Genomic DNA, 26,717 nt, shown 5'->3' with positions numbered 1-26,717 from the left:
TGTCCTACTCAATTGGTCCTATAGTACAGTGGTCCCCAACCCCCGGTCCAGTGACTGGGACCGGTCTGTGGATCAGTTGGTACCAAGCCGTGGCTCTTCCTTGCCCTCCTCCCTGGCTCCTGCCTCGGGGGCTGCCTTGCCACTCTGCCATCGGCTCACCTTTGGTGCTCTCCAGCGTCCGCCATGGCTGGGGCTTCCCCTCAGTGTGGCACTGTGCAGCTGCTGCTGGCAGCACCCCCCAGTGGATGGCAGGAAGTCAGGGGCACCAGCAGGAAAGAAAGTGGAGCAGGGGCTCAGGCAGTGGCTACGTCCCTCGGCAAAAGACTACCCCACCCCCGGGCCTCAGTAAAATTGTCAAGCGTTGACTGATCTGTGGTGATAAAAAGGTTGGGGACCACTGCTATAGTATGTCCCTCAAAATGGTGTTAAACACAGATTTAAAATCTACAAACGCGAAGTAAAGAGAAGTATTCCTCCACACTCGCTCTATCCATCTCAATTCCTTCTTCCTCTCCCAAATCTCCTGGTAGTACCAGGGTGCCGTTTGAGGTGAGGTTGGTGAGGGCGCTGAGGAGCAATCTCATCGATGGAAGCTAACAGGCAAGACTGCCAGTCATCCACCATGGCCACCAATGAGAAGGCATCTGGTCCCAAAGAATATTCAGGAATCTCTTGGATTCCATAAGTCTTCACAGGCGGGCTAAAATGAGCCCATCACCCAAATGGGGAGGGGGGTGGCACCCTTAGTCAGGCCTTCAGGGCATGGTGGTCTGACCACGGAATGATGTTATTGGCCACCTGATCTACTTCTATACCTGCACCAAATATCAAATCGAGGGTATGCCCTGCCTGATGGGTGGGACCAGCAACAAATTGCGAGAACCCCAATGCTGCCATGGCTGACACCAGATCCAGCCCAGAGGATTAGCACTGGCTCCACCCTAGCCCTCATTCCCCCATGTCTTGGTGTGGGATGGAGTTTTGAAGGGCAGCGATCAGGCCGGTGCCCACTTGGGCATACATACTTCTCTGCCCCCCTATTATTGAACCTTCCCCCACTGCTAACCTTCCCTTGGCCCAGAATAACTGGAATCCATGCCCCGGGTAGGGTCCCATCCCTAATACCTTTGCTTTAATCCATCAGTAGATCTCAACCGCAGCAGCACCCAATAGTGCTGACAGAACAGCGATTAGTGGATAAGTCACAATAAGTTAGACAGTTCCTAACTACCTACTAGCTGACTAATCTACCCCTTCCACCCTCTCATCCCACCGTACCCCTGCCCTCTCCAACCCTCCTCACTCTTAACAGCTAATAAAACAATCCTGCACCAGATTTTCGTGCTGGGATCTCGCTACTGCTAGCGCCTCTCCTCAGCGCTTAAACCGGCAGCAGACACAACCTGCCTAGGCCAACACCTGCCTAGGCCAGGGGTAGTCAAACTGCGACCCTCCAGATGTCCTTGGACTACAATTCCCAGGAGCCCCTGCCAGCGAATGCTGGCAGGGGCTTCTGGGAATTGAAGTCCATGGACATCTGGAGGGCCGCAGTTTGACTACCCCTGGCCTAGGCCAACATCTTCAGTTATAAAATCTACTAGTAAAAAAGCCCATTGTATAATAAATACAATGGGCGCTAGCAGGCGGGGGCAGAGCGAGGGACTGGGGAGGGTAGGGTGAGGGAAGTTGGCTTACCTGTAAGGGGCGTTTTGCGAGGGCGGGCGGCGGCGGTGCTCTGTTGCTGTCTGCGGGCGCGCTGTGCTGTGGCTGTGCTGGTGCTTCATGCAGCAGTCGCGGCGGCTCCTTGGCGGCGTCTTCTGGTCGGCGGCCATGTTTTTTGGCGGAGTTGTCGTCGGTTAGGCTGGCGGGGGCTCCGAAGGGCGGCATGTTTTTTGCGGCGTTGTCCTCGTTCAGGATGGCGGGGGCTTCCAAGGGCGCCATTGTGTACTGCCGGGGGCTCCCTGGACGGCGGCCTGATGTGACGCTTTAAGACGCTGGCCAAGCCCCGGGGAAGGCGCGCGGCTCGCAGTTGCTGGGAATCAGAGGGACCAATCGGCAGGCACGAAGCCTTCCGGACCCTTCCTCATCCCGGACACATCCCGCCCCAGGAGGGCTTACCGTTTTATTTAGTCCGTGGCGCCCGCGGCGCCACGGGCGATGTACAGATGGCGCCCGCGGCGGTGTACAGATAAGCTGATTTGTGAGGATCTCATCATTCCTATCACCTCTCCAGGATGTTATCAGGAATAAAGAATTAACTTTTAAAGTGGCCAAGTTTGGATGGATGGCATCTAGCGTCAGAAGCCTCTAGACTAATTGGGGGAAGGAATGTATGTATTTTATGCTGTTTTATGCATTTTATATGTATGCCGCTTTTTATAATTCAGTACCATGGAATATGTATTCTGAAATCCATTTTTGTTTGCTGATCTTGGACTATAATAATAAATCATTTCAAGCTGGAATATAGTGCTGAGCAGATTTATAGGTCTGATTTTTGGGGTCTTACCATCTGTGTTACTAGTGGTAAAGCCTGTCTTCAACAAGAGGCACTACTAGTATCATCATGAAGCACTGGCACCCCTTGTGATTTGCCAAAGAATTCTGATGTTTACTCTGAAATAGCTGGTGGACGGCCAGGACATTCTAAACGTCATCAATGTATGCCAGTTTCCTTTGGAACTTAAGGAGTTTGTAAGAGCAGGAGTATTTTTGGAAATCTGTTACCTATTTCATTCATTTGTTACAGTCATTGACCAGCATAAGGAAATCCATCACTTATTTTTCCAACTGTAGCAAAATCCATGAAGCAAAATCTATATTGGAAAAATAACATGTCCAATAATGCTCAGAATTTGCTGGTAAGGAAACCATTACTATGTTGGGAGTGCCTTATGAGTAAACAAAACTACCAAAAGGAGTACAATTTTGTAAACCATGGCAGATGCAAAGCAGTTGGAAATGTCTCAGAAAGCCTGAAGGATGGACACAGAGGCACAATCATGAGGTCATGATTTTTCAACTCATGATTTTCAAGTTCAGTTTCCTCCAAAGCTCATTCCCGTATATCTGCACAAACTGTCCTTTTATATTCTTGAGTGTGCTTAGACATGAAGTTTTATGAATTTTTCACTCTTTCTAGATTTCTGGGCCCTTTCTCACCAGCCACGTGAAGTGGGTTGGCTGCCAGGGCAGTAGGCCGGAACTGAGAGGCTATCCTTGTTCTTTCTGGACATTATTCCACTTATTAACAGTTCAAGCAGCAGTCCACCCAGAGGCCTTACATAAGACAGGTAGGAAACTGCCAAAAGGTGGGGCAGGGGCACTAGCCATTACAGATACTCTTCAGAAGTTGACAGTATACAAAAATTAATATTCATTATCTATAAAGCTTCATTTATCATTGCAATTCAAAATGGTTTAAGTCTGTGTGCCGGCTTGGTGTAGTGGTTAGGAGTGCGGACTTTGAATCTGGCGAGCCGGGTTTGATTCCCCGCTCCCCCACATGCAGCCAGCTGGGTGACATTGGGCTTGCCACAGCGCTGATAAAGCTGTTCTGACCGAGCAGGAATCTCATGGTTCTCTCAGCCTCACCTTCCTCATAGGGTGTCTGTTGTGGGGAGAGGAAAGGGAAGGGACTGTAAACCACTTTGAGACTCCTTTAGGTAGAGAAAAGTGGCATATGAGAACCAACTCTTCTTCTCCTTCTCCTATGTAATCAACAGAATTAGACATCTGATAAGTAAATTGGGGGGAGAGGGGCGGAGATTACAGAAATCTGAAAACCTGCAGATGATGGTATGATAGCAATGCCAAAAAGTATAATGACATAGGTAATAACTGTGTAATGAGAGCAAGGTAATACATGTGGAAAACTGATGGTCCATATTATACACCAGGGGTAGTCAGACTGCGGCCCTCCAGATGTCCATTGACTACAATTCCCAAGAGTTTTGGGAATTGTAGTCCATGGACATCTGGAGTGCCGCAGTTTGACTACCCCTGTTATACACAGTAGCATAGCTCACAGTCGCACACCCTTCATTGGATCACCTGTTTTACCACTGCATCATGATATTACCCTACTGCTCCTATAAAAATGCCCTCTAGAGCATGTGGGGATTCCAGAAGGGTAGGGACCTTCTGGGCCTTCCCGGACCGGCCAGTTCTACAAGGCCACAACAGACAGTGAACGTGTATGGACACTGGCCAATCATATCCATTCACAGGGGGGTACCTGTAGGAAGCCCTGCTCAGATCAGTGAAGCTCTAATGGTAGAGAATAAAGACATATGAGCACCTAAGGCCAGGAGGGGCTGGTTTAATATGCATCCTCTACACCAGTTGTCCCCAACCTGCGCCGGGCCACGGCTCCCTCACCCCGCCCCCCCCCGCAGTAAAAAACTTCCCAGGCCGCAAGCTTGCGACCCGGGAAGCTTCTTACTGCAGGAGGGCGGGGAGAGGGAATCTGGGCCGTGCATGCGCACATGCGCCATGCGCGGCTGAAATCGCGCATGCGCGGCACTTTTGCTCATGCGCGAAAGTGCCGCGCATGCGTGGGTGCAGCCCACACATGCACGATGCGCAAGCGGGGCAGTTGCCCTGCCGGTACCCAGCCTCAGAAAGGTTGGGGACCACTGCTCTACACAGCACAGAATAATCATCGATAAGCAGCATTTTCCCAACTGGAGTCTCTGAACAGATGGCAAGGGCACATCTACGTAGAGGGCATGCTAGTCTTGATTAAACTGTAGCATGGATTCAGGTGACCAGATCACCGGACTCCAGGAATCCATCTGCTGGGCTAAACAGAATTCAAAGAAAGCATTTTTTTTCCTTTCCTTTTTTGCATTTGCATTCATTTGCTTCTCCAGGAATAATGCTGAGTTCAAGTGTAACCTCTTGTTCATCTTCATGGGACTGGGCTTTCACAAGGCTGCTACAGATAAGAACTAGCAAGCTTTTAAACTACATTTTTAGATCCCAGGGGTTCTCTCCCCTTCCCTCAAAGAGAAGACTGAGTTTCCCACCCGAAAGTCAGGTGATGTGGGAGGGATGAGCACTCCTTTCCCCTTTCTCTTTTTGCCATCGCTGAGAGCGGACTGTTCAGCAAGCTGAAGCATGATATTTGCCACAGACACAGAATGAGAAGTGAACGATTTAAAATTCTTATATTATCAACCACTCTTTGTGAGGATATGTCCTTTCAGTAAGGCTTTTGACAAGGGGAACAAGATAGGGAACAAGATATCACAAGATATCATAGTCCCACTATATACCACATTGGTCAGACCCCACCTGGAGCACTCTGCAGTTCTGGAGTCCTCACTTCAGAAACGATGTGGACAAAATGGAGATGGTGCAGAGGAGAACCATGGGGTTAATCCAGGACTTGGGTACTAATCCCTGTGGGGAAAGGTTGAGGGACTTGGGAATATGCAGCCTGGATAAGAGGAGGTTGAGAGAAGACACGATTGCTGTCTTATTTGAAAGGTTGTCTCTTAGAGGAGGGCAGGGAAAGGTTCCTGTTGGCAGCAGAGGATAGGACCTGCAGTAATGGGTTTAAATTATGTGGAGAATGATATTGGCTAGATATCAGGAAAAAAATTCACATTCAGAGTAGTTCAGCAGTAGATTTAGCTGTCTAAGGAGATGGTGAGCTCCCTCCCCCTCTGATAGTCTTCAAGCAGCGACCAGACAGATACTTTTCCTAGACTAGATGGCTTGTATGACCTCTTCCAACTCTATGATTCTGATTCTAAGAGGATATAAGACACTCCTAGCAACAATATCAACCTGCTCCTGTAAAAGCAGAGCTGAGTCCCAGAAATGTTGTCTGATCTGGTCAGTCTCACTCTGTTCACATCTGGCACATTGATCTTGTCAAGAGGATCTGGTTTCTTCCTGTCTAGTTTCAGCTTGTTCCCCATCGTCCAACTGCAAGCTTTGCTAAAGAATCAGAATCACACAGAGGTAGAAGAGACCACAAAGGGCCATCCATTCCAGCCCCCCGCCTTTCAGGGACTTAAAAAACACACACTCCTGACAGGTGCTCATCCAATCTCCTTAAAACTTACAATGAGGGTGACTGTGTCACCCTCCAAGTCAGCATATTCCATCTATAAACAGCCCTTCCCATCAGAAAATATTTAAGAGGAACCTCCATTCCTGTATTGGAATCCATTGCTCCTAGCCCTTGCCTGTAAAGCTACCGTGAACAAGTTGGTACCCTCTTCAATGTGTCTTCCTTTTATGTAGTTAAACCCAGCTGTCAGATTGGTCTGGTCGTCCTGATGGACTTTTTCCGCCGCCAGCTGGACTGAGGCAGGTCAGCACTGCTAGTATTACTTGACCTCTCAACAGCGTTTGACACAGTGGAGCAGGCTGTGTTGGGGTGGGGAACAAACAAAGATGGATAGCTGAGTGTCATTGGCTTGTAGTTGACATTCCACTGCAGAGCTGAGGATGACCTTATTCAGAAGCCTCAGAAATCTTGAAAAGCATCGGGGAAAATTCTGAGCATTTGGGAACATTACGCATTAACTCCCAAGAGGGCAGTTCTGAAAATCTTTTGGGCACTTTGGCACCTGAAGCAGCCAGTCTCCCGGCACAGCCAGCGCTGCGGGGGGGGGGGGGGGGCATGGGCGTCAGCGCACCAGTGGGCGCACACATGCAGGCACAGAACTCTGCGCCTGCGTATGTGCACCCGCCGTTGTGCTGATGCCCGTCCTCCCCCCCCCCCACGGCGCAGCGTGGTGCTGGCTACGCCGAGACTGGCCGCTTCGGGCACCGAAGCACCCAACCCTACATTTACAGTCTGTCCAAGAGGACTGTTCCTGTTATGTTCAGCATAACAAGAAAGCACAAACAAAGCTGAATTCCAGGCCACATCCTTGGCTACCTGTAGCAGGAACCAAGGCCTTTCAGTGCTGAAGAAGGCAGTGGCACACTAAATCTCTTGCAAGTGGTAGAAGCCTGACCCTTCCCCTCTGACAGCCATGTGCTGAGGGCCACTGCACACTGTATGCAGCCATACATTCAGCATGCCTCCAGGTTCATTCTTGAGAAGGGAATCACAACCAGTCTCCAAGCACTGACAGGTATATATTTGCAGGTGGCTATTATCACATTTTGTATTTCAGGTGTATACCTGAAAACTATTTGTACATAAAATGGAGCGGCCCAAAATGTTATTCCAAGTACGTTTACACAGAACCTGGGTGTAATTTTTAAAACTGGCCTGACAGTTTGGCAAGTATTATCCTTCCCATGTTGGGAGGCTGAGAAAGAGGAGCTTGAAGGCCAGCCAGGGTGAAAGCGTTCTCTCAGCCACTCTGCTTATGAAGGATTTCTGACCTAACTTGACAGCCAAGTCTCCTGATTTTCCCTTTTTTACTCACAGGGCCATAGAAACCTGCCTTTTCCAGTCCTGTTGGTAACTTCATCCTGTAGGTAACAAATTCCCTGGAGCTGAGCAAAGGCATACCCTGGTTTTGGAAATTCCATGGTCATTCATTGTCGATCTCCATCTTCAGAATGTGCCTGTGTTCAGCGTCACAAGTGAAAGGCAACTAGAGTAGTTAAGATAGACATCTGTTTCTGAAGAAACACACTTTCCTTTGTTCTGATGTAAACAGATCCAGGTGTTACAGCCCTGTGGTAACCCAGAACAGTTGTGATGAGGGGCTTCATTATTTTAACCTAGTTTTATTAGACCTTGCCTTGCTGTAGTTTTGAGCAAGGTTGAAACACTGAAGGTTACTTTCCTCGATCCTGTGTCTGTGTGTCTCCAGCAGACTGAGCCATCCATTTAAACCAGGGCATATTTTTGATGATCACTTCTTTATGGCAAAAGAATTGGGTCACCCTCAGGCTGCCGGATTATGTCTTGGGAGGTTTTCCTCTCCTTATTGCTTGTTTTCAATCCCATCTACTAAAAAGCCTGGTTGCCTAATCCTTCTCATCCCAGGTGGGGGTTTATGATTCTTGCCCACTTTAAAGATTAGGGTTACCCTGAATTGCAGCAGTTTTGAGAGAAAAGAGAAAAGAGAGATTACACTGGGAGGTGCAGCAGCTGTTTATGGAAGAAGCAGCCCTGGGTTGATAACCGAACACAAACCCAAGAAATGGGGAGTGCGGTAGAAAGGCGTTCATGCCCGTGCTCTGAACGTTTCATAGAAAACACACCACATGTCACTTGTTTTATATTTCGGCAGAAGACTAGATATGTTTACCTCCATATTACTCCCTAGAATAGGGGTAGTCAAACTGCGGCCCTCCAGATGTCCATGGGCTACAATTCCCATGCGCCCCTGCCAGCGAACGCTGGCAGGGGCTCATGGGAATTGTAGTCCATGGACATCTGGAGGGCCGCAGTTTGACAACCCCTGCCCTAGAACCTTTGTGAAAAAGAATTCAACCTTTTCTGAAATAACTCCGCAGTGATAATTTGAATTCAGCAATTCAGTACTAATGGAGCTGCCTCAAATGACCCAGCCTTCTTCTCAGAGTGTTTGTGAAGATAAAACTGGGAAGGGAGAAGGATGTATGCAGCTCGAAGCAGGACACACCATTATTTCCTCCTCACTGAGAATCCAAATAAGGCACCATTCTCCCCTTCTTGCAGAACCACCCCAAGTCTTCTAGTTTTCTGGGGCTTAGTTTCGGTTCAGGGATATCCTCAGTGGATACTACTTGAAAACATTTAAATGGGGGTGCCTTGGATGGAACTATATATGGGACCTATGCGCCCTGTACTTCTGTGGCACTTCACTTTGATTTAAAGTCATATAGAGTTTTTTTTAATTATTAATATGCTTCTTTTATTTACCACTTACTGCAGGTTTAGAAGAGAATCCTCAAACAGTCCTGCAGACGATGCAGAAATATGTCAAGGATTTTTTCGGGTGCAGGGCTTGTGCACAGCACTTTGAAGAAATGGCACAGGAGTCCCTTGATTCAGTGAAGACCTTGGAGGAGGCTGTGTTGTGGCTCTGGGAGAAGCACAATATGGTGAATGCCAAGCTGGCAGGTAGTTTTTCTAACTCAAAGCAGTTAAAGGAGGACAACAAATTTCAGTTGGATTATATATTTATATTAAGACAGTTGTTGCATGGGGAAAAAATTTTGCACCATGTTTTGGTATACCTGTGCTTAATATATTCAATAACATATTTTTGGGTCTATTGGTAATTTACATTTAAATACAATCTGCAATTTATCATGTTCTTTTATCCAGATTTTTAAAAATCAATTTACAATTCCACCACATATGAAAAAAAGAATTGGGACTTGGCATTTCCAACATTTGCCATTAATTTGATTAGACATTTTACTAACAACTTTAGGTGTTAGATATTTTCTGTAAAACATCTTATACCAGTGTTCATGTAATGTTTGACACTTTGTCAATTTCACATTCTTACATCGTAAGTCATACCAAACTTTTGCATCCATTTTATCATACATGCTTTTACTTGTTCTGTCTTGGTTTCAAATATAAGCAAAAGTTTGTATATTTTACCCAAAATATGGGGTTTATGTTGTAAAATTAGCTTTTCAAACACTATTCATTCTTTCAAAGTTCCTCAGGATTCTTTCAGTTGTTTCATTTTAGAGGTCAATTGCATGTGGGTGAACTAGTCCATACTTTTGCCTTCTTGTGAGATTTGCAACTTTTTGTGTTCTTAGAGTAAAACAAAGTATTAAAAAGAATCGATATTTTTGGTTCTCGCTGTCCCTTCACAAATAATTTTTAATAGTGAGGCTCTTGGACTGATCCTCTCACTGTATTTATACCATATCATCAACAAGTTATTTCTCCATATGTCCTCCTGCATATTTAATTTAATGAAGACTTTTAATTTCACTCTACAGTCTTTCACAGCATGGTCATGTAACAATAAACTATTCATCATTCACCATATGTGATGTAGTCCAGAATCTGCAAAGGTCCTCATGAGGACATTGACATGAAAATAATGGTAATCTATATCACGCAAGCTTACCATTTAGTCTTTCATTCAGAATTGATAGATTCCTGTGGGGTTCCTAAACTAAATGTGTACATTGACATTTTCCCATTTGTTTCTTTTTTCTTCTGATAGGAGATTTGAGTGAAGATCCAAAATATCCAAAAGTCCAGTGGCCAACTCCAGATGTTTGTCCTGCATGCCATGAAGAAATTAGAGGCTTGCACAGCTGGAATAAAATCCATGTGCTGCAGTTTCTGAAGCATCACTACGATAGTGACAACATTTTGTATACGTACACAGAGGATCATGGTGACATTAATGAGAAAGAACTCTGGGAAGACAGGGAGAACGTTTTAGTTAAAGAACAAAGCAGAAGTCATGGTGGAAAGATCCTAAACCCGGGGAAACTGTCAAAGGTGGGAGTCCTGGATAGATTGACAGTGCAAGACAGAGGAAACAAGGCCGCTGTGGAGTCATTTGCTGAGAAGGAAATGAAACAGGGTGTCTCATTTTTGGGAATTGGCTTCTCTAACATCGATATGAGTCTTTGTGTGGTCCTTTATGTTGCATCAGCCTTGTTTCTGATGATCATATTCTTCTTTTTCCGGATGCGGTCCAGGCGCTGGAAAGTGAAACATTACCGTCCTTATGTGTAGAGCTGCAATTGGGAGCCAGAATTTGTGCTCTAAAGTGTCTTGCTTTGCCCAGATGGAGCTTTAATATTTATGATCAGGGATTTCGTACAACACAGTATTTTTGAAAAGGTGCTTTCCCTCTTCACAAGTCTACCAGTCTTGGATCCCAGACATCCTGTAACAAGTATATATGTACTTGAGAAATATTAAAATGTTTCTAGCCACAGTATTCTTTGTTTGTCTGCTTTGGTCTTTTAAAAGAAGAACTGTGTGAAGGAATGTAAGTGAAAATTTGACAATACAGTGGCATGTATTTTATTTTAAATCAAGAAACCAGAGTATTATGTACTTTGCTTTGTACATTCTCCACTCTTGGAAGCTTTATCTATGAAGGTATTTCTGACCCTTATTTCTAACCCTCCTTTCCTTTCCTGGACATTGTCCCTGAGGAAGTGTCTGTGCACACGAAAGCTCATACCTTGCAGACCGTGTTGGTCTTAAAGGTGCTACTGGATTCAAAATTTGTTCTGCTGCTTCAGACCAACACGGCTACCTGCTTGAATCCTCCTTCCCTTTGTGGTTTAGGGCAGCTTTACAAATCCAAATGTAAAATGTACAAAATACAATAAACCCCTATATACCACACTTCCCCTGCAAGAAATTGGAACAGCCTCCAGCTGTTTGGAATATGAATCAATTACAATTAGAAAACTCTAACCTAAAGCTGGACCTGCAAAATTAATAAGTAGCTTGGACTACTGCTGTACAGGGGCATGTGTTAGCGCAGGCCGCGATGCCTGACACTACTTGTATTTCATGACCTCCTCTTCCTAGGCTACCAAATGTAGCTCTGCACCAATGCCTTCATCCTGACTACACTGGGATGCCCCAAATGCAAGGCCTCTAACACATGGTTTCTTAAAGCAACAGGTATTACCACTGCACTTCCTCACAGGAAGCAGCCTTTATGCATGGATAACTAATAACTCATGTTGCCTGGATGGCGGTGCAGATTTTTCCTCGATCTTTCTAGTTGGCTATCCCGTCCTTGCCCATTTAAGAACCTGGGCAAGAACAGGTCACTTTATGACCTCACAGAAATTTCAGATGCATGGTTCCAGCAATGATTTTAACATTGATACTTCTAATAAGGGAGGAGGATCCACCTCAACTATGTTTAGAGGCAGTTGAGTCAGGACATCTACATATCAAATTCCCTTCCCTGGCCTATGCAGTAATTTATAATTAAGTGTTAACATCGCCCAGAACTACACTGGTTAACAGTTGAATTCTGGATCAGGCTTGTTTTGGTCATAGAATCATAGAATACTAGAGTTAGAAGGAACCTCCTGGGTCATCTAGTCCAACCCCTTGCACTGTGCAGGACACTCACAACCCTATCACTCATCCACTGTAACCTGCCACCCCTTGAACTTCCACAGAATCAGCCTCTCCATCAGATGTCTATCCAGCCTGTGTTTAAAATTTTCCAAAGATAGAGAACCCACCACTCCCCAAGGAAGCCTGTTCCACTGAGATATGCAGTCTGGGGTCAGTGTACCTGAGAGACTGCCTCACTGTCTACATGCCCCAAAGAGCTCTACGCTCTGCTACCTCTAACTGTCTGGTGATCCCCGGCCCCAAAGAAGCATGTCGGGCCTCAACCACAGCCATAGCTTTCTCTGTCCTGGCTCCCACCTGGTGGAATGAAATCCCGGAAGAGATCAGGGCCCTGCCTGAACTTACACAGTTCCGCAGGGCCTGCAAAATGCAGCTCTTCTGCCAGGCATTTGGTTGAGGCTGACCAAAACAGCGGCATCTATTGGGCCCCCAGAAAACCCCTATCCATATGCTGAATCCCACACAGGTCTACCCATGGAATCACCATCGAAGAGTTAGTTAGCAAGTTACTAGACGTTATATACACCATTACCACCAGTTAAAATCACTGTTGTTTTCTTGAATGTATGGATTGTGCTGTACTACTTCTTGCTATATGTACTTCCTCTTTGTTATATGTAAACCACCTTGAGCCAAAAAGGAGGGCAGTATAGAAATATAAGAGATTAATAAATAAACATCCTTGGAAAGAAAATTTGTGGCATCTGGCACTCTGGGGCGAACAACCCTAACAACAGTTTGTGATCTGTAACAGTAACAAATGGCTGATCATATGCATAATCATGACATTTCTTCATATAAATTCTAGAGCCTCTGTCAATGTGTGCATAATTTCACTCTGTCACAGACAGTGGTCTTGAATCAAGTGCAACTGGAGCTTCTCAAGGGTATGCCAATTGATAATTCAACAGAGCTCCCAAATCATATGATTAGGCATCAGAAGTCAAAACAAGAGGTTTCTGTTCATCAAAAGGAAACAACATGCTATCAGATGACAATAGCTGCTTGACATCTTGAAATGCCTGAATATGTTGACAGGTCCCCCATCTAATTGGGGGACTGGAGACAAGTAGGTATTTGGAGGTAACTGAGGCTAGAATGTTGTTAGGCATCTGGATCAAGTGACAGCGATGGTTGGATTGGATATTCCTGGTACTGGCTTTGGGATTGGGATAGGTTGTCATCCCCTTGGCATTCGGGAACAATAGTAACTGGAGACTGTTGATCCACCCCACACAGCTGAAGCTAGAGGGCTGGGTAGGAGAAAGATTGTGAGAGTATGAAAGTGAGTGATAGAAGAGACCAAGCTTGTAAGGTTAAAAGGAAAATAGAACTTGGAAAGCAGCTAAGGCTGTTGGCGCCACCAAATCTACCCAATTTCATGGTTGGAACTTTGCTTATGAACTGCCTTGAGCCAACCATACCAGGATTGGCAGTATATAAATTAAATAATAAAACAAAAATAAATATGCAAATTTATGAGCCTCAAAATTTCATAAAAGACTGCTTTCATAAAATAAAATTCAGGCAAAAGAAATAACATTTCATAAAACCATGCATCTCTAGTGTCTGAGACATACAATGGCGTGTCCACTTACTATAACATTGAATGTGTTTGAAAATTTAGCAGACGGGGGGGGGGGGGGAGAGGCAGGAAAAGATGGCATCCTAACAAGTTCAGTATCTGCGAGCTCCAGAACCAGACGGGCCATTTCATCGCTGTGATCAGCAGAGGAGGGAGAGGTGTGCCAACCTCTCCCACTCCCTACTCAGGAAAGCTTTTTTAGCACCTGGGGCTGGCTCCAATATGCGGGGGATGCCTGAGCTCCGGGTCAAGAGCACGCCAATGCCTTTTTTTTTTCTTTCTGAGTCTGGCTTTTCCTTTTTTGTCTTTGATGGGTTCCCCTGGACTATTAAACAGCACAGCTGATTAGAATCCTTCTTCAGTTCTTGTTATCTGCCCTGCTCTAGAGCTTTGTAACAATTCTCTGCTGACTGCGGCTAAACTGTAAATTTTTGCCGATGGGATTCCCCCCCCCCCTTCTCCTCTCTGTTTGAACTGTTTGCCGATGATGCCACCCAGTTCTGGGCAGGCCTCGAGAGCACCCTGATGTCATCATTCGGTGATGAGGCTCCGATTGGTTGGGAGGCCCCCTGATTGTTGCCTATCTGCTGGCCTGACCAGCTCGGATTAGAAGTGCCTACTTTATTTTTATTCCTTTGATTTCATGAATGTATGTAACCCTAAACTTGAGACATTTTACTTTAATTGCTCCCAGATGATTCACAATTGTCTGGGCCTGTGACAAGTCTAATTTTGCAAAGATCTGGCCTCCTGATAATACCGTCAATAATTGACTTACCACAGGCACCAGATAAGAATGCCTTATTGATGGTACATTTATAATCAGCACAAATCCGCACTTCCCCATTTTCCTTCAAAGTTGTCAAGACTGGAGTTACCCATCTTGATTGATTGATTGATTGATTGATTGATTGATTGATTGTTCCCTTAGCTCTGGGCTTCTGGGGCTTGATCCGGGCCAGACACAGGAAGGTGGCAGCCTGGCAGCGGCATCATATTAATATGGGAATTAGCCACAGGTCCATATAGATGCCACCCCAGCCTTTACCACCCATGTGAAATCAGCCACAAGCCCTCCACTCAGTAAGGCTTTTGACAAAGTTCCCCATGGTGTTCTGAGGGGTAAACTGGAGGACTGTAGACTAGATTTTCAACAGTTTGGTTGACAGGGAACTGTCTAGAAAACCATACCTGAAGAGTGATTGTCAATGGTATTTTATCAGATTAGAGGGAGGTGAGCAGTAGGGTGCCACAGGGTCCGGTACTTTCAATATTTTTATCAATTATCTGAACGGGGGGGGGGGGTGGAGGGACTCCTCATTAAATCTGCAGTTGTCTCCAAATTGGGAGGGTAGCCAACACCACAATAGATAGAGTTCAACCATATCTGAACATGCTGGAAAAATGGCCAAATACGAACAAGACAAAATTCAGTAAAGAGAAGTGCAGAGTTCTACATCTGGGGCACACAAATGATAAGCATGCATACTCAGATACACTTCTGGGTAGCAGTGTGTGTGATTTTGTAGACTGTAAGCTAAATATGAGCAGTGTGATGCAGTGGTAAAGAAGGCATATGCAGTCTTTGGCTGTGTCAATAGAGGCATCACATCAAAATCACAAGATATCATAGTCCCACTTTATCCAGCATTGGTCAGACTGCACGTGCACTACTGTCTGCATTTCTGAAGGCCTAATTTAAAAAAGGACATGAACAAAATTGAGAGGGTTCAGAGGAGAGTAACGAGGATGACCAAGCCCTATAAGGAAAGGCTGGGGGACTTGAGAGTGTTCAGCCTGGAGAAGAGAAGGTTGAGAGGGGACATGAAAAGCTGTCACTTAGAGGAGGGCAAGAAAATATTCCTTTGGCTGCATCGGATAGGACCTGCAGTAATGGGTTTAAACTACATGTAGAAAAATATTGGTTAGATATCAGGGTGGGGGGAGAAATTTCACAGATTAGTTCAGCAGTGAAATTGCCTGGCTAAAGAGGTGATGAGCTCCCCCTCGTTGGTGGTCTTTAAGCAGCGGATGGACAGATGCTTATCCTGGATGCTTTGGCTGATCCTGCATTGAGCAGAAGGTTGGACTAGACAGCCTGCATGGCCTCTTCCAACCCTATGATTCTATGATTCACTCAGAGGTCATATTCACCAAATTGGAAATTGTTCTCAGTGTGGTCCTCCAACAAAGGCATTCACCCTGACATTTGTGTTTTATCTGATATTTCTGAATATCATCCACTTAATGGGTGGGGGTCTAGCCATATCATCTATTAAGTGCATTTAGTATCCATATCAGCCTTTCACGGGGGATACCGAGGTTGTTTAGTTTTTTCAGTATCTTAATTTTAAAAATGTTTGAAGGATTTGTTAAATTTGTATCCATCTGTTGAGCTGCTGGCTCCACAATGGAGTTTGTCTCTGCTTTTGATGCCACTTATACATAAACCATTTGAACCCATAACGAAGTCTGACTTGTCCTTCCTCTCTTATAAAAGTAATTTTGGTAGCCATCACATCAGCATGTGGGGTGGAGTGCTTAAGGAATGAGGCCTGTTCTATGACACACACACCACACACACCCATTCACGAAATTCCATCTGGAAAAAGTGGTTCTAAGACTGAGGTTGCAGTTTTTGCCCAAGGTGGTCTTTCATTTCCATCTGAATCAGAATACCACATTGCTAGTCTTCTTCCAGTCTCCCACATCATTTTCAGAACAAACTTTACACTCCCTTGATGCCAGAGAGCCTTGCCCTTTGAGTCACACAAAAGAGTTTAGGAAATATGGAAATTTATAAATATGTTTTAAGTGTCTTAAAGGCAAAACTGTCTCAGCTCAGACACTCTCCAGCTGGGTGGTTTTGACCATCAAGTAAGTAAGTTAGTTAGGTAGTTAGTTAGTTATTACATTTATATACTGCCCTCCCCTTAGGTTCAGGGCAGTTCGCATGAATCATGTAGGAACAAGAACAATCCATCAAACTTAATGACTATATTGAATGAATGGCAACAGTAATACTAATAGCAGCAAACAGAGAAGATAACATCCTAACAAAGTAACAATCCATCAGACCCATGGTTGGTCAGTTCAGGTGTATGGAGTCAAGGAAGGAAGGTTCGGGGGCCCAGGAGAGGTTGTCTAGCTTAAACCTAAACATCAAATGTGCCATGCCCCAATGCTTTGAATTCACAAGGCCCGGATCTCTTCAGTTGCCTTTCTGTCCAGTTTGGATGACATCTGCAAAGCAGCATGCTGGTTGATGCCCTCAACTTTTGTCAAGCTTTCCATGGATGCTGACTCCAGGAATTAGACTGCCATGGGGAAAATAGTGCTACAATCTTGCTGAGCAGACCATGCCCACATCCTGTAGTAAGTGAGTTTGCCAATCTCCCATATGGGTCTGCATAGAAGCTACAGAGATTAACTGTAGTCCAGGTGTAGTCAACCTGTGGTCCTCCAGATATTAGTGGACTACAATTCCCATGAGCCCCTGCTCATGGGAATTGTAGTCCATGAACATCTGGAGGACCACAGGTTGACTACCCCTGCTGTAGTCCATCAAGCGGTCTGTACAGGCACACATCCCTCCCTGCTTCCCTCTGTGGGCTGATTCATATTGCTTTTGATACATCATGGCAGCAAATAGAGAACTGAGGAAAGAGCACTCTCCTCACCCTTTGAGTGGGAAAGCCAGGGTTCAAAACAGAAGGGAAAGGGGAGCACTCCTGGGCTCTGGGGATTTCTATAATTTTTGGGAACTCATTCCTCCACAGCAGATCTGTGACTGCATAGTCCCCAAGTGCACCTACATAGAACAGTATTCGATGAACAACAAAGTGCAACCTTGTTGTTAAATCGACCTCCACTTCCTTCGGTTCCAGCGCAACCATCTTCCTGGCCACCCACCTTTCCATTAGTTCCATGGCAGCTTGGTGTAGTGCTTAAGAGCAGTGGCTTCTAATCTGGAGAATTGTGTTTGCTTCTCCATTCTTCCAGCTGGGTGGTGTTAGGACAGTCATAGTTCTCTCAGAGCTGTCTCAGCCTCACCTACCTTACAGGGTGTCTGCTGTGGGTAGAGAAAGGGTAAATGATTGTAACCTTTGAGACTCCTTTGAGTAATAAAAACTTGGTACAAAAAAACAGCTCTTCTTCTTTTCTCAGTAGCCTTTCTTTTATCCATCTCCTTACTCATAAGACTGGGGGAAATCTTCCAGACCTTTTCCATAGCCAGAACCAAATCAGTCTCCATCCAGAAATCACCCTCCAGTTCCCGTCTGGTGAACCCAGTCCATTCAACCCTAGCCAGCCTCCATCTCCAGATCTGAAGAAGAATCTCACTCCAGAACAAGGTCCAGCTTCCCTTGATCCATCTCCATATGACACTGTGGGTGATCACAATCCTGTCTTTCCGTGTGAGAACCTCTTTCTTTATTTGGAACAGATATGTCAAGACCATGTTCACATATTATCTTTTAACCTGTTCCCATGCCTGTTTACCTGCTGCCATGTCCCTTGACCTGTTCCCATGCTTTCATTGCCAAATGTTCTTCTTCACACCAGAAGCCCAAGGGGCCTTCATTTCGCCAGAGTATTTTTTCCTTGCTTTTAACTTGTAGGTTAGGAATGTTTAGTATTGTTAGTTTTTGTAATATTTTGCATGGGAAACCCTGCCTCGGAACCTTTCATGGTTGGTATTTTGTTTAGTGCACCTATCTTCAAATGGAGAGCGGGGTCTCTGGAAAAACATAAAAGTTATGGTTGTAAGCTTTTCCATAATTCTACCAAGGAAGCACCTTGTGACTCTATCGAATGAATGCCATTTCTTCAATAATGAGATTTCCCCCCCACAGTGAGTCTGTTCATTGATAATTTGACAGAGACCTGATAAGATGGTTAGGATGGACCCTTCCAGCTAGTCGCAGCAGCAGACGCCTCCCTCCACAGAGAGCTCCAAGTTAAGCTGTTCTTTAATCTTTTTATTCCTTTTAACAACCTGTGTATGGTCTAATTGCTTTTGTCTTAGCCTGTGGAGCGTAGAATTTGTAAAGCAAAGAGATAAAGTGAAAAGCTTTTGCAAAGCTTATAAACGGGAACCAGAAAGTGATGGCATTCCTTTTCGGAGGAGGTAGTGATTAATGGAGGGAAACAGCTAAGAATGGCTTTCTATCTGACAAACGGCAGCACTGAAGCTGTCACAGATACTAGTACTTTTCCCGTTTCAAATAGGTTTTCAGCTCTAAGCTCAGAACATGAAATGGGGCATGACTGTGGGTTGCAGGAGAGTGGGAATGAGTGTGCAAAGAGGCAGCAGGCTCCCTCGGAGCAAACTGCAACCACTGGGGAAACTCCACTACCCCCTTCACCTCTCCTTCCCTTCAGCTGGATTCCCCTTTTTTGTCCTGCAGTTTCATCACTGCAAGGTTTTCCTTCGGCCTTGCAAGGCCCTGAGGCTTTACCTCCTTGGGATGAGGCTGCTTTTCCAGCTGCCCTTCTGGGGGCTGTGAGTCCTGCAATGTTTATTCAAAATGCTTTTGCTGTGATGAGATGGAAAGGGTGCAGCTGCATATTGGTCACTTCCCAAGCACAAGTGTGTGTTTTGCATGGCATGGGTTTTAATACAAGAGTGGGCCTGGGGCCTACATATCAATCAATCAATCAATCAATCTCTTTAATGGCATATATTACTTATGATTTATTATTATTATTTATTAGATTTTTAGCCCGTCTTCTCTAAAGACGGTTACAATATAAAATCCCCATAAAACAAATAAAACCCCCTCTATTCTTGGAGCTGGGAGAAGGAGAATGTGGCATGTCAGGAGCTGACTCAGGAGCTGACTGCTAGCTCTGCCCTCTGCTGAGTAGGCCTTTGTCCTATAAAAGGCTCTTGCTTGTCAGAGGAAGCCAGTGCTTTGGAGGAGCTGGAAGGAGAACATTTCTCAGGAGCTGACTCAGGAGCTGACTGCTAGCTCCGCCCTCTGATGTGTGGGCCTTTGTGCTATAAAAGGCTCTTGCTTGCCAGAGGCGCACACCTTTGGCTTGTGCCAAAGTACAAAAACCAAAGGACTCTTGGCTTCTGGGTCAAGCCAGAAGATTCTATAAGGAGCCAAAAGGCAAGAGCTAAAGGACTCTTGGCTGTTAGCTCATTGCTGGAGGATCAAGCCGAAGGATTCAGTGAAGTGCAGGAGTGTTTGAGGAGCATTTTGGATGAATCAAAGTGGCATGATTACTGAAAGAGCTAAGGTAGAAAAGGAGAAAACCTTTACATAGTCAGATGTATAGACTAGACTTCAGGAAAGCAGATTTTAACAGACTTAAAGGTATGTTGGGTAGAGTCCTGTGGTCAGAAAGACTTAAAGAGATGGGAGTCCAAGAGCGCTGGGAGTTTCTTAAAAGTGAAATACTGAAGGCTCAATCACAAACAATTCCCTTAAGAAGAAAAGATAGAAAGAGCCCAAGGAAGCCAAGATAGCTCCATAAGCAGCTGTCAAATGATTTGAGGAATAAAAAAGAGTCTTTTAGGGAATGGAAGGAAAGCCTTATTACCAAGGATGAGTATAAACAAATAACCCATGAGTGTAGGGAGAGTGTTAGAAAAGCTAAAGCTCAATATGAGCTTAGGCTAGCAAGAAGTGCTAAACATAGCAAAAAAGGGTTCTTTATATTTCAAAGAAGAAAAGGAATAGGGACCACTGCCAGAGCAAGATAGTGAAATTATAACAGATGATGAAGAGAGGGCTGAACTGCTTAACTCCTATTTCTTCTCAGTCTTGTTTTGTGAGGTACTCAATGTGGCAAAAAACATATTTGTAACGGGTTCAGCATCCTCTTGGAAAAGAGTGACAGTGAAGTGCCCCAGGGATCTGTCCTAGGGTCTGTGTTGTTCAACATATTTATAAATGATTTGGATGAAGGATTAGAGGGGGTACTTATTAAATTTGCAGACAATACTAATCTGGGAGTGGTAGCAAACACAACAGAAGACAGAATCAGAATACAGGATGATCTTGATAGACCTGAGAAGTGGGCTAAACTAAATTAAAGGAAATTCAATAGGGACAAGTGTAACCATCTTGAAGTATTTAAAAGGCTGACATATAGAGTATGGAGAGGAGTTATTCTCTCTTGCCCCAGAGGGACGGACCAGAATCAACGGGATGAAATTAATTCAAAAGAAATTCCATCTAAACATCCGAAAGAAGTTCCTGACAGAGTGGTTTCTCGGTGGAACAAGCTTCCTTGGGAGGTGGTGGGTTCTCCATCTTTGGAAATTTTTAAACAGAGGCTGGATAGCCATCTGACAGAGAGGCTGATTCTATGAAGATTCAAGGAGGTGGCTGGTTACAGTGGATGAGCAATAGGGTTGTGAGTGTCCTGCATAGTGAAGGGGGGTTGACTAGATCAGGGGTAGTCAACCTGTGGTTCTCCAGATGTCCATGGGCTACAATTCCCAGTGTTTGCTGGCAGGGGCTTATGGGAATTGTAATCCATGGACATCTGGAGGACCACAGGTTGACTACCCCTGGACTAGATGACCCAGGAGGTCCCTTCCAACTCTATTGTTCTATGATTCTAGAAAAGAGAGAATATATTAAAACTGAAGAGATGAGGGTAAAATTGGATTTCTTAAAACAAAAGAATTTTTAACTTGCAGATAAACTGAGGAGATGGTTTATTTATAGACTGCAAAAAAACACTCTCAGAAAAACCCTATTTCATGATTGAAATACAAAGGAGACCAATATTTCTCTGAAAAGGATATCCAAGACAGTTTGGTAAGCTTTTTTCAAAGTCTATACCCATCAGAGAGTAAAGGAGGCAATCCTGACAAGGAATTGGAGTACCTGAAAGAAATCCCTATAAAGCAGTTTACCAAAGAACATAATAAAATCATAAACCAAAAAGTATTAACCCAGGAAATCAGTAATTCAGTAGTTTCAATGAAGCTTCATAAGGCACCAGGACCAGATGGACTATTGGCCAAATTCTTTAAAAGAATGACACATGCGGTAATACCATTATTACACCAATTATTTAATAAAGTAACGGAAACATCAGAAAGTCTGATTCCAGAATCATGGGAGCAAGCATCAATAGCTCTCATACATAAAGAAGGGACAAACCCACGTTTACCTCAATCACATAGATCAATTTCACTTATTGAATGTGGATTACAAAATTTTTGCTAAAATCTTAAGTGAAAGGCTTAAGACATGTACAGGTGATGTGGTGCATCCAGACCACAGTGGTTTCATACTGAAAAGGTATATGAAGAATAATATCTGCTTAGTATTAAAAGCGATCGAACATGTACATAAGACACAACAATGTGCTGCCTTCGTGTTTCTTGATGCAGATAAAGCATTTGACAATGTCTAATGGGAATAGTTACCAGTTACAACCTTCCAAATACTTAAAGATAGCAATCTTGTCCCCTTTCAACCGTATCTTCTCTAGGATGACCATTCCCAAGTCTCTCAGCTTTTCCTCATAGGGATTGGTCCCTTGGCCCCAGATCATCTTCGTCGCTCTCCTCTGTACCCTTTCAATTTTATCTACGTCCTTCTTGAAGTGAGGCCTCCAGAACTGCACACAGCACTCCATGTGGGGGTCTGACCAGTGCAGAATACAGTGGGACTATGATATCTTGTCATTTTGATATGATGCCTTTGTTGATTCAGCCCAAGACTGCATTCACCTTCTTTACCACCACATCACTCTGTCGGCTCATCCCATTCACACATTCACCTCATTCTGCTATCCAGAAAGTGTAGCTACCATCCAGTATGCATGCTTCTTATTTTTGTGACAGAAGCACTATAGGAGAACATGAAAAAATATAGTAAAACAAAAGAAACAACGAATTCTGTGGCCGACTATATCTTAGGAATGCAATGCAGGAAGGGTGAAAATAAAGGCCAGCAAACTGCTCACTACATCCGCCATTTTAAAGCGCTAGCTGGTGAATTGCATAAAGTGGATTCACCAAACTAAAAGCACTATTCCCCAGTGGACAACCGGCAGGCCAGCCGCGAAAGAAAGGTATGGAGGCGAAGAAGCGCTACCTCGGCCTCCGGTGTCCTGCCCTTGCACCCACCTCCCTTCCCCTTCTCCCAGGGAATAGGAAGTGCTTCAAAAAATGGAGAACTGCCTGGAGCAACTAATAGGCGGACACTTGCCTCAGCAGTGATTGTCTGTTCCTCTATGAATATGTGGAGAAGTTTTTTTTTTTTTTAACAGCAATCACTGGAAGTTCATCTGTCAATCAGCCATGCTGGGAGGGTATTGGCTGGCCAAAGTGATTGACACTGGTAGGCAGGATAAAGCATAACAAGACTATAGCGGGAAAAGTGGCCAGAAACATGCGAGACAGCTGGTGGAGTGCTGGTGATTCACAATTATTTCTCATGTTTTGTAATACAGCAGGCTTCACGCTACAATGCCCAATGTGCGGAAAAGCCCAAAGTCTCTTTATTGTGTTTCCTTTAAACTGAAAGTTGAGCTGAGCAAGAAAGATCTAGAGGACAGATGCTCTACAGCAAGGGTAATCAAACTGCAGTCCTCCAGATGTCCATGGACTACAATTTGCATGAGCCCCTGCCACCGCTGGCAGGGGCTCATGGGAATTGTAGTCCATGGACATCTGAAGGGCCACAGTTTGACTACCCTTGCTCTACAGGCTGCAGTACCTCAGTCTGATCCCTCAAGCAAGACAAGCTAAAACAGCAACTTTGAGCTTGGTTCCTTCTTAGAGCTGTTTTCTATGCTGTATAAGCTTTTGCTGCTGATAATATACAACTGAAACAAGGATATACCGGAACCTTGTTCAGCTCAGCTTTCAGTATCAACTCTCTTCATTGTTAAAAGGAATCACAATAAAGAGATTTAATTTTCGCCCTTTCTTCATGCACTCCTAAAATATACGCGGCCACACTATTCATTGTTACTTTTGCTTTATCTCATTTTTGTGACCCAGATGTAGATATATCTATTTGATACATTCAGATTTTACAAATACACTTCTCTTAGGTAAGAATAGCATTTATCTACTTTACTATTTTAAATTTCCAAATTGTAAATTCTTGAGAACTTGTGTTATTGCATTGTTTCTCCTCAATTATTTAGGTCCATTGTAGAAGCCATCTTGCAAAATGGGGGACTTCCGGATCCTCGTTTGGGCTTCAGTTGAGACTCTGTTAAACTGTTGCCTGAATTTTTTTGTGTCACACTTGAATTGTTGTATTATTTATACACTTGTTCATAATATTGTTTGGTTATTAGGTTTGTCTATGATACTTTATAAATGACTATTTTTGACCTTTTGGAAGTGGTTTCAGAGTCACAATTATATTAATCTCCAGGTGGGACCTGGTAATCCTCCAGAATTACTACTCCAGATGACAGAGATGTCCCACTCCCCCTGAAGAAAATGACTGTTTTGGACTCTGGCATTATAGTTAGCTGAAGCCTCTCCTCTTTCCCTCTTCAGACGACAAGACCAGGAATTTCTTAGTCTGGAGCTGGCAACCCTGACAAGTCCTCCCTCAACGGCCAAAATAGGCCTAGAAAGGTCCCTGCTGCCTCTCCCTGCCTTTCTCCTCATGTGATCCCAGCCTGGAATATCGTGGTTGCCTAGCAATTGCCAGGGAGGGGATCAGATGCTTAAAGGTACAGGCACTCCTGTTATCATTTTAAGTTTTTTAAAACCTGCCACTATATATTTTTAGATTTCACATTTTTCTCCAAACCTGGGACCCTTTTGAGGTTTGTCAAATTATCTGTCTTGCCCAGTAACTGGATTTATCCAAAGACTGGCTATTAGACTATCAGATTGTATATCTGTAAACTTTTTATTTAAAACAAAATTATCCTAACCTGCAGCATATGAGCCTCTTGTGGTGCAGAGTGGTAAAGCAGCAGTCATGCAGTCTGAAAGCTCTGCCCATGAGGCTGGGAGTTCAATCCCAGCAGCTGGCTCAAGGTTGACTCAGCCTTCCATCCTTCCAAGGTTGGTAAAATGAGTACCCAGCTTGCTGGGGGGTAAACGGTAATGACTGGGGAAGGCACTGGCAAACCACCCCATATTGAGTCTGCCATGAAAACGCTGGAGGGCATCACCCCAAGGGTCAGACATGACTCGGTGCTTGCACAGGGAGTACCTTTACCTTTAACCTGCAGCGTGACACTAGCCAGTCCCTATTTTCTTTTTTTTTTAATGACTTCATTGGTGTCAACTTTTCTAGAGTGTTCATCTTCCTCACTCCCCATGATTAGAAGCCGAATTTTCTGCAGCCCATTTGTTTGCACCTTTCTGCAGCCCATTGATTTGCACCTGATATCCCAGTCCAGCCCTGGTGAAATGATACATTCATAATAGCAATCTTTTCCAAGTAGCCCACAGGGTAAGATGCATTATGAGTTGGAACTAAGAGCTTACCATGGAAGAAAAGGAGTTGAATTTGTTAATCTTTTTTTCCCAAAGCAAAAAAAAAACTACAGGACCAATGCTAGCTGCTCACAGGTAGAAGGTTTGACCATAAATGTTGCATTTCTGTATGAAATTGTGAGTTCCTGCATTGTGTAGGGGTTGGACTAGATGAGGCAGGAGGTCCCTTCCAACTCTACGATTCTATGAATCTGTTTGATGTTCCCTTACGACTGATCTGAAACCAGGGATCCTTTCGATCATACAAGAAAGCAGCAGAGAGGACCATTTGGTGACTCTTCTGTTACTGTATCTGGTACAGTACTGTCTCTATGGAGCAGGGGTAGTCAACCTGTGGTCCTCCAGATATCCATGGAATTCCCATGGGAATTGTAGTCCATGGACACCTGGAGGGCCGCAGTTTGACTACCCCTGGAGGCTCTGTTTGTCTGTTTGGCTAACATAGGCCCAATCCTTGTGATATTGTCTCATCCTTCTTTTAAAGCCCCCCATCCCACCTGAGCAGCTCTCATTCCATCTCCTGTCCTGCAACCGCCCTTGAGGTCCCAATGGCAGGTGCTGAGAAATGGCTGCGATCGCTCAGCGGTTGGGGCAACATTCTGAAATGCTGTAGCAAATGTTTGTATTTCTCCCTTTATTGCTCAGATTTCTGCTAAATTGCCTGACATTGATGTTTGCCCAACTCTGCTTAGCATTAGCGAATGTACACTCGGAGGAACTTACTCCCAAGTGGGAATGTTTCAAGCAGTGAGTGGTGGAACCAGCTCTGGGCCTCTCCCAGGAAACCATGAAGGGCAGGCATTAAAATGACTTCCACACCACACTGGTTGACGAGGGGCTGACAGGGAAGGGCTGCAAATCTCCCTTGCCTGGGTGACAAATTTCCCCCACCAGGCCCTGCGCTAGAGAAAAGGGGGCTGGTCATGAGAAGAGAGAGGGTGGGGGGCTCGGCACAAAGTCACCCAACAGCTGAAAACCAGGTTTCCTGCAGCAGAACCTCCTTGGCCCTCCAAGCACCCCTGGAGGCCCTGCCAGGGCAAGGACTGGGGGACGGGGGGCTCCTTCCCAGCACAGAAGGTAACTGCAGCCAGACAAAGTCACCCTGGAGACACAGGGACAACAAGCACTGCCCCCCCACCCTTGACCTCTGAGCCCTGCTCCCCCTCCTCTCCCCCTCCCTCCCTCTCCAGGACAGTTTCTAGCTTAGCTGGGGAGTTCTTCCGAAATTCTCAGTCCACCAGTTGCCTCTGCCCTGGTGGGACTCCTGCTCCCTTGTGCATTTTCTTGCTCCCAGAAGGCAAGGGATGCAGCCTGACACCAGCACCCCTTCATAGTGCCGTCCCTGTGCCGGTTCTCAGAGGCTGCTGGCCAGACAAGGCCTCCGGTCCCAAGGCCAGCCCCTCCTTGACCTTGTGTCCTCCGGCCGGCTCCCCAGAAGAGGTCCCCGCTCCCGCCTGCTTTTGTTCTGCCTGGCTTGGACGCCCTCGGCGGGCTTGGCCAAGGGCCGGGCCTGGCGGCGGTGGGAGCGGGGGCGGAGCAGCGGACTCCCGTCTTCCATCTGGTTCGCCGGCAGGGCACTCCGCCAGCCACTCCCAGGACGCAGGCGGATCGCGGCGGTGCCACACAAGCAGCGCGGTGGGGGCGGGGGCGGGTGGGTGGGGGGCCGGGGT

The 26,717-nt window shown here is 45.3% G+C and overlaps 1 protein-coding gene across 1 annotated transcript in view; it reads left to right on the top strand.

The window, feature by feature from the left end:
- Positions 1-10,838, top strand: part of QSOX2 (quiescin sulfhydryl oxidase 2) — a 46,935-nt gene extending 36,097 nt beyond the window's left edge. The window contains exons 10-12 of the mRNA XM_077304832.1: positions 3,143-3,293; positions 8,843-9,031; positions 10,107-10,838. Of these exons, the coding sequence (XP_077160947.1) occupies positions 3,143-3,293; positions 8,843-9,031; positions 10,107-10,630 (864 nt within the window). The 3' untranslated portion in view covers positions 10,631-10,838. The remainder of the gene's footprint in view (positions 1-3,142; positions 3,294-8,842; positions 9,032-10,106) is intronic.
- The last annotated feature ends 15,879 nt before the right edge of the window (positions 10,839-26,717 follow it).

This window comes from Paroedura picta, chromosome 12, assembly GCF_049243985.1.
Source record: "Paroedura picta isolate Pp20150507F chromosome 12, Ppicta_v3.0, whole genome shotgun sequence".
Taxonomy (NCBI): Eukaryota; Metazoa; Chordata; class Lepidosauria; order Squamata; family Gekkonidae; genus Paroedura; species Paroedura picta.
The sequence above is the reverse complement of the archived record's forward strand: the minus strand, read 5'-3'. Positions and strand labels throughout refer to the sequence as shown.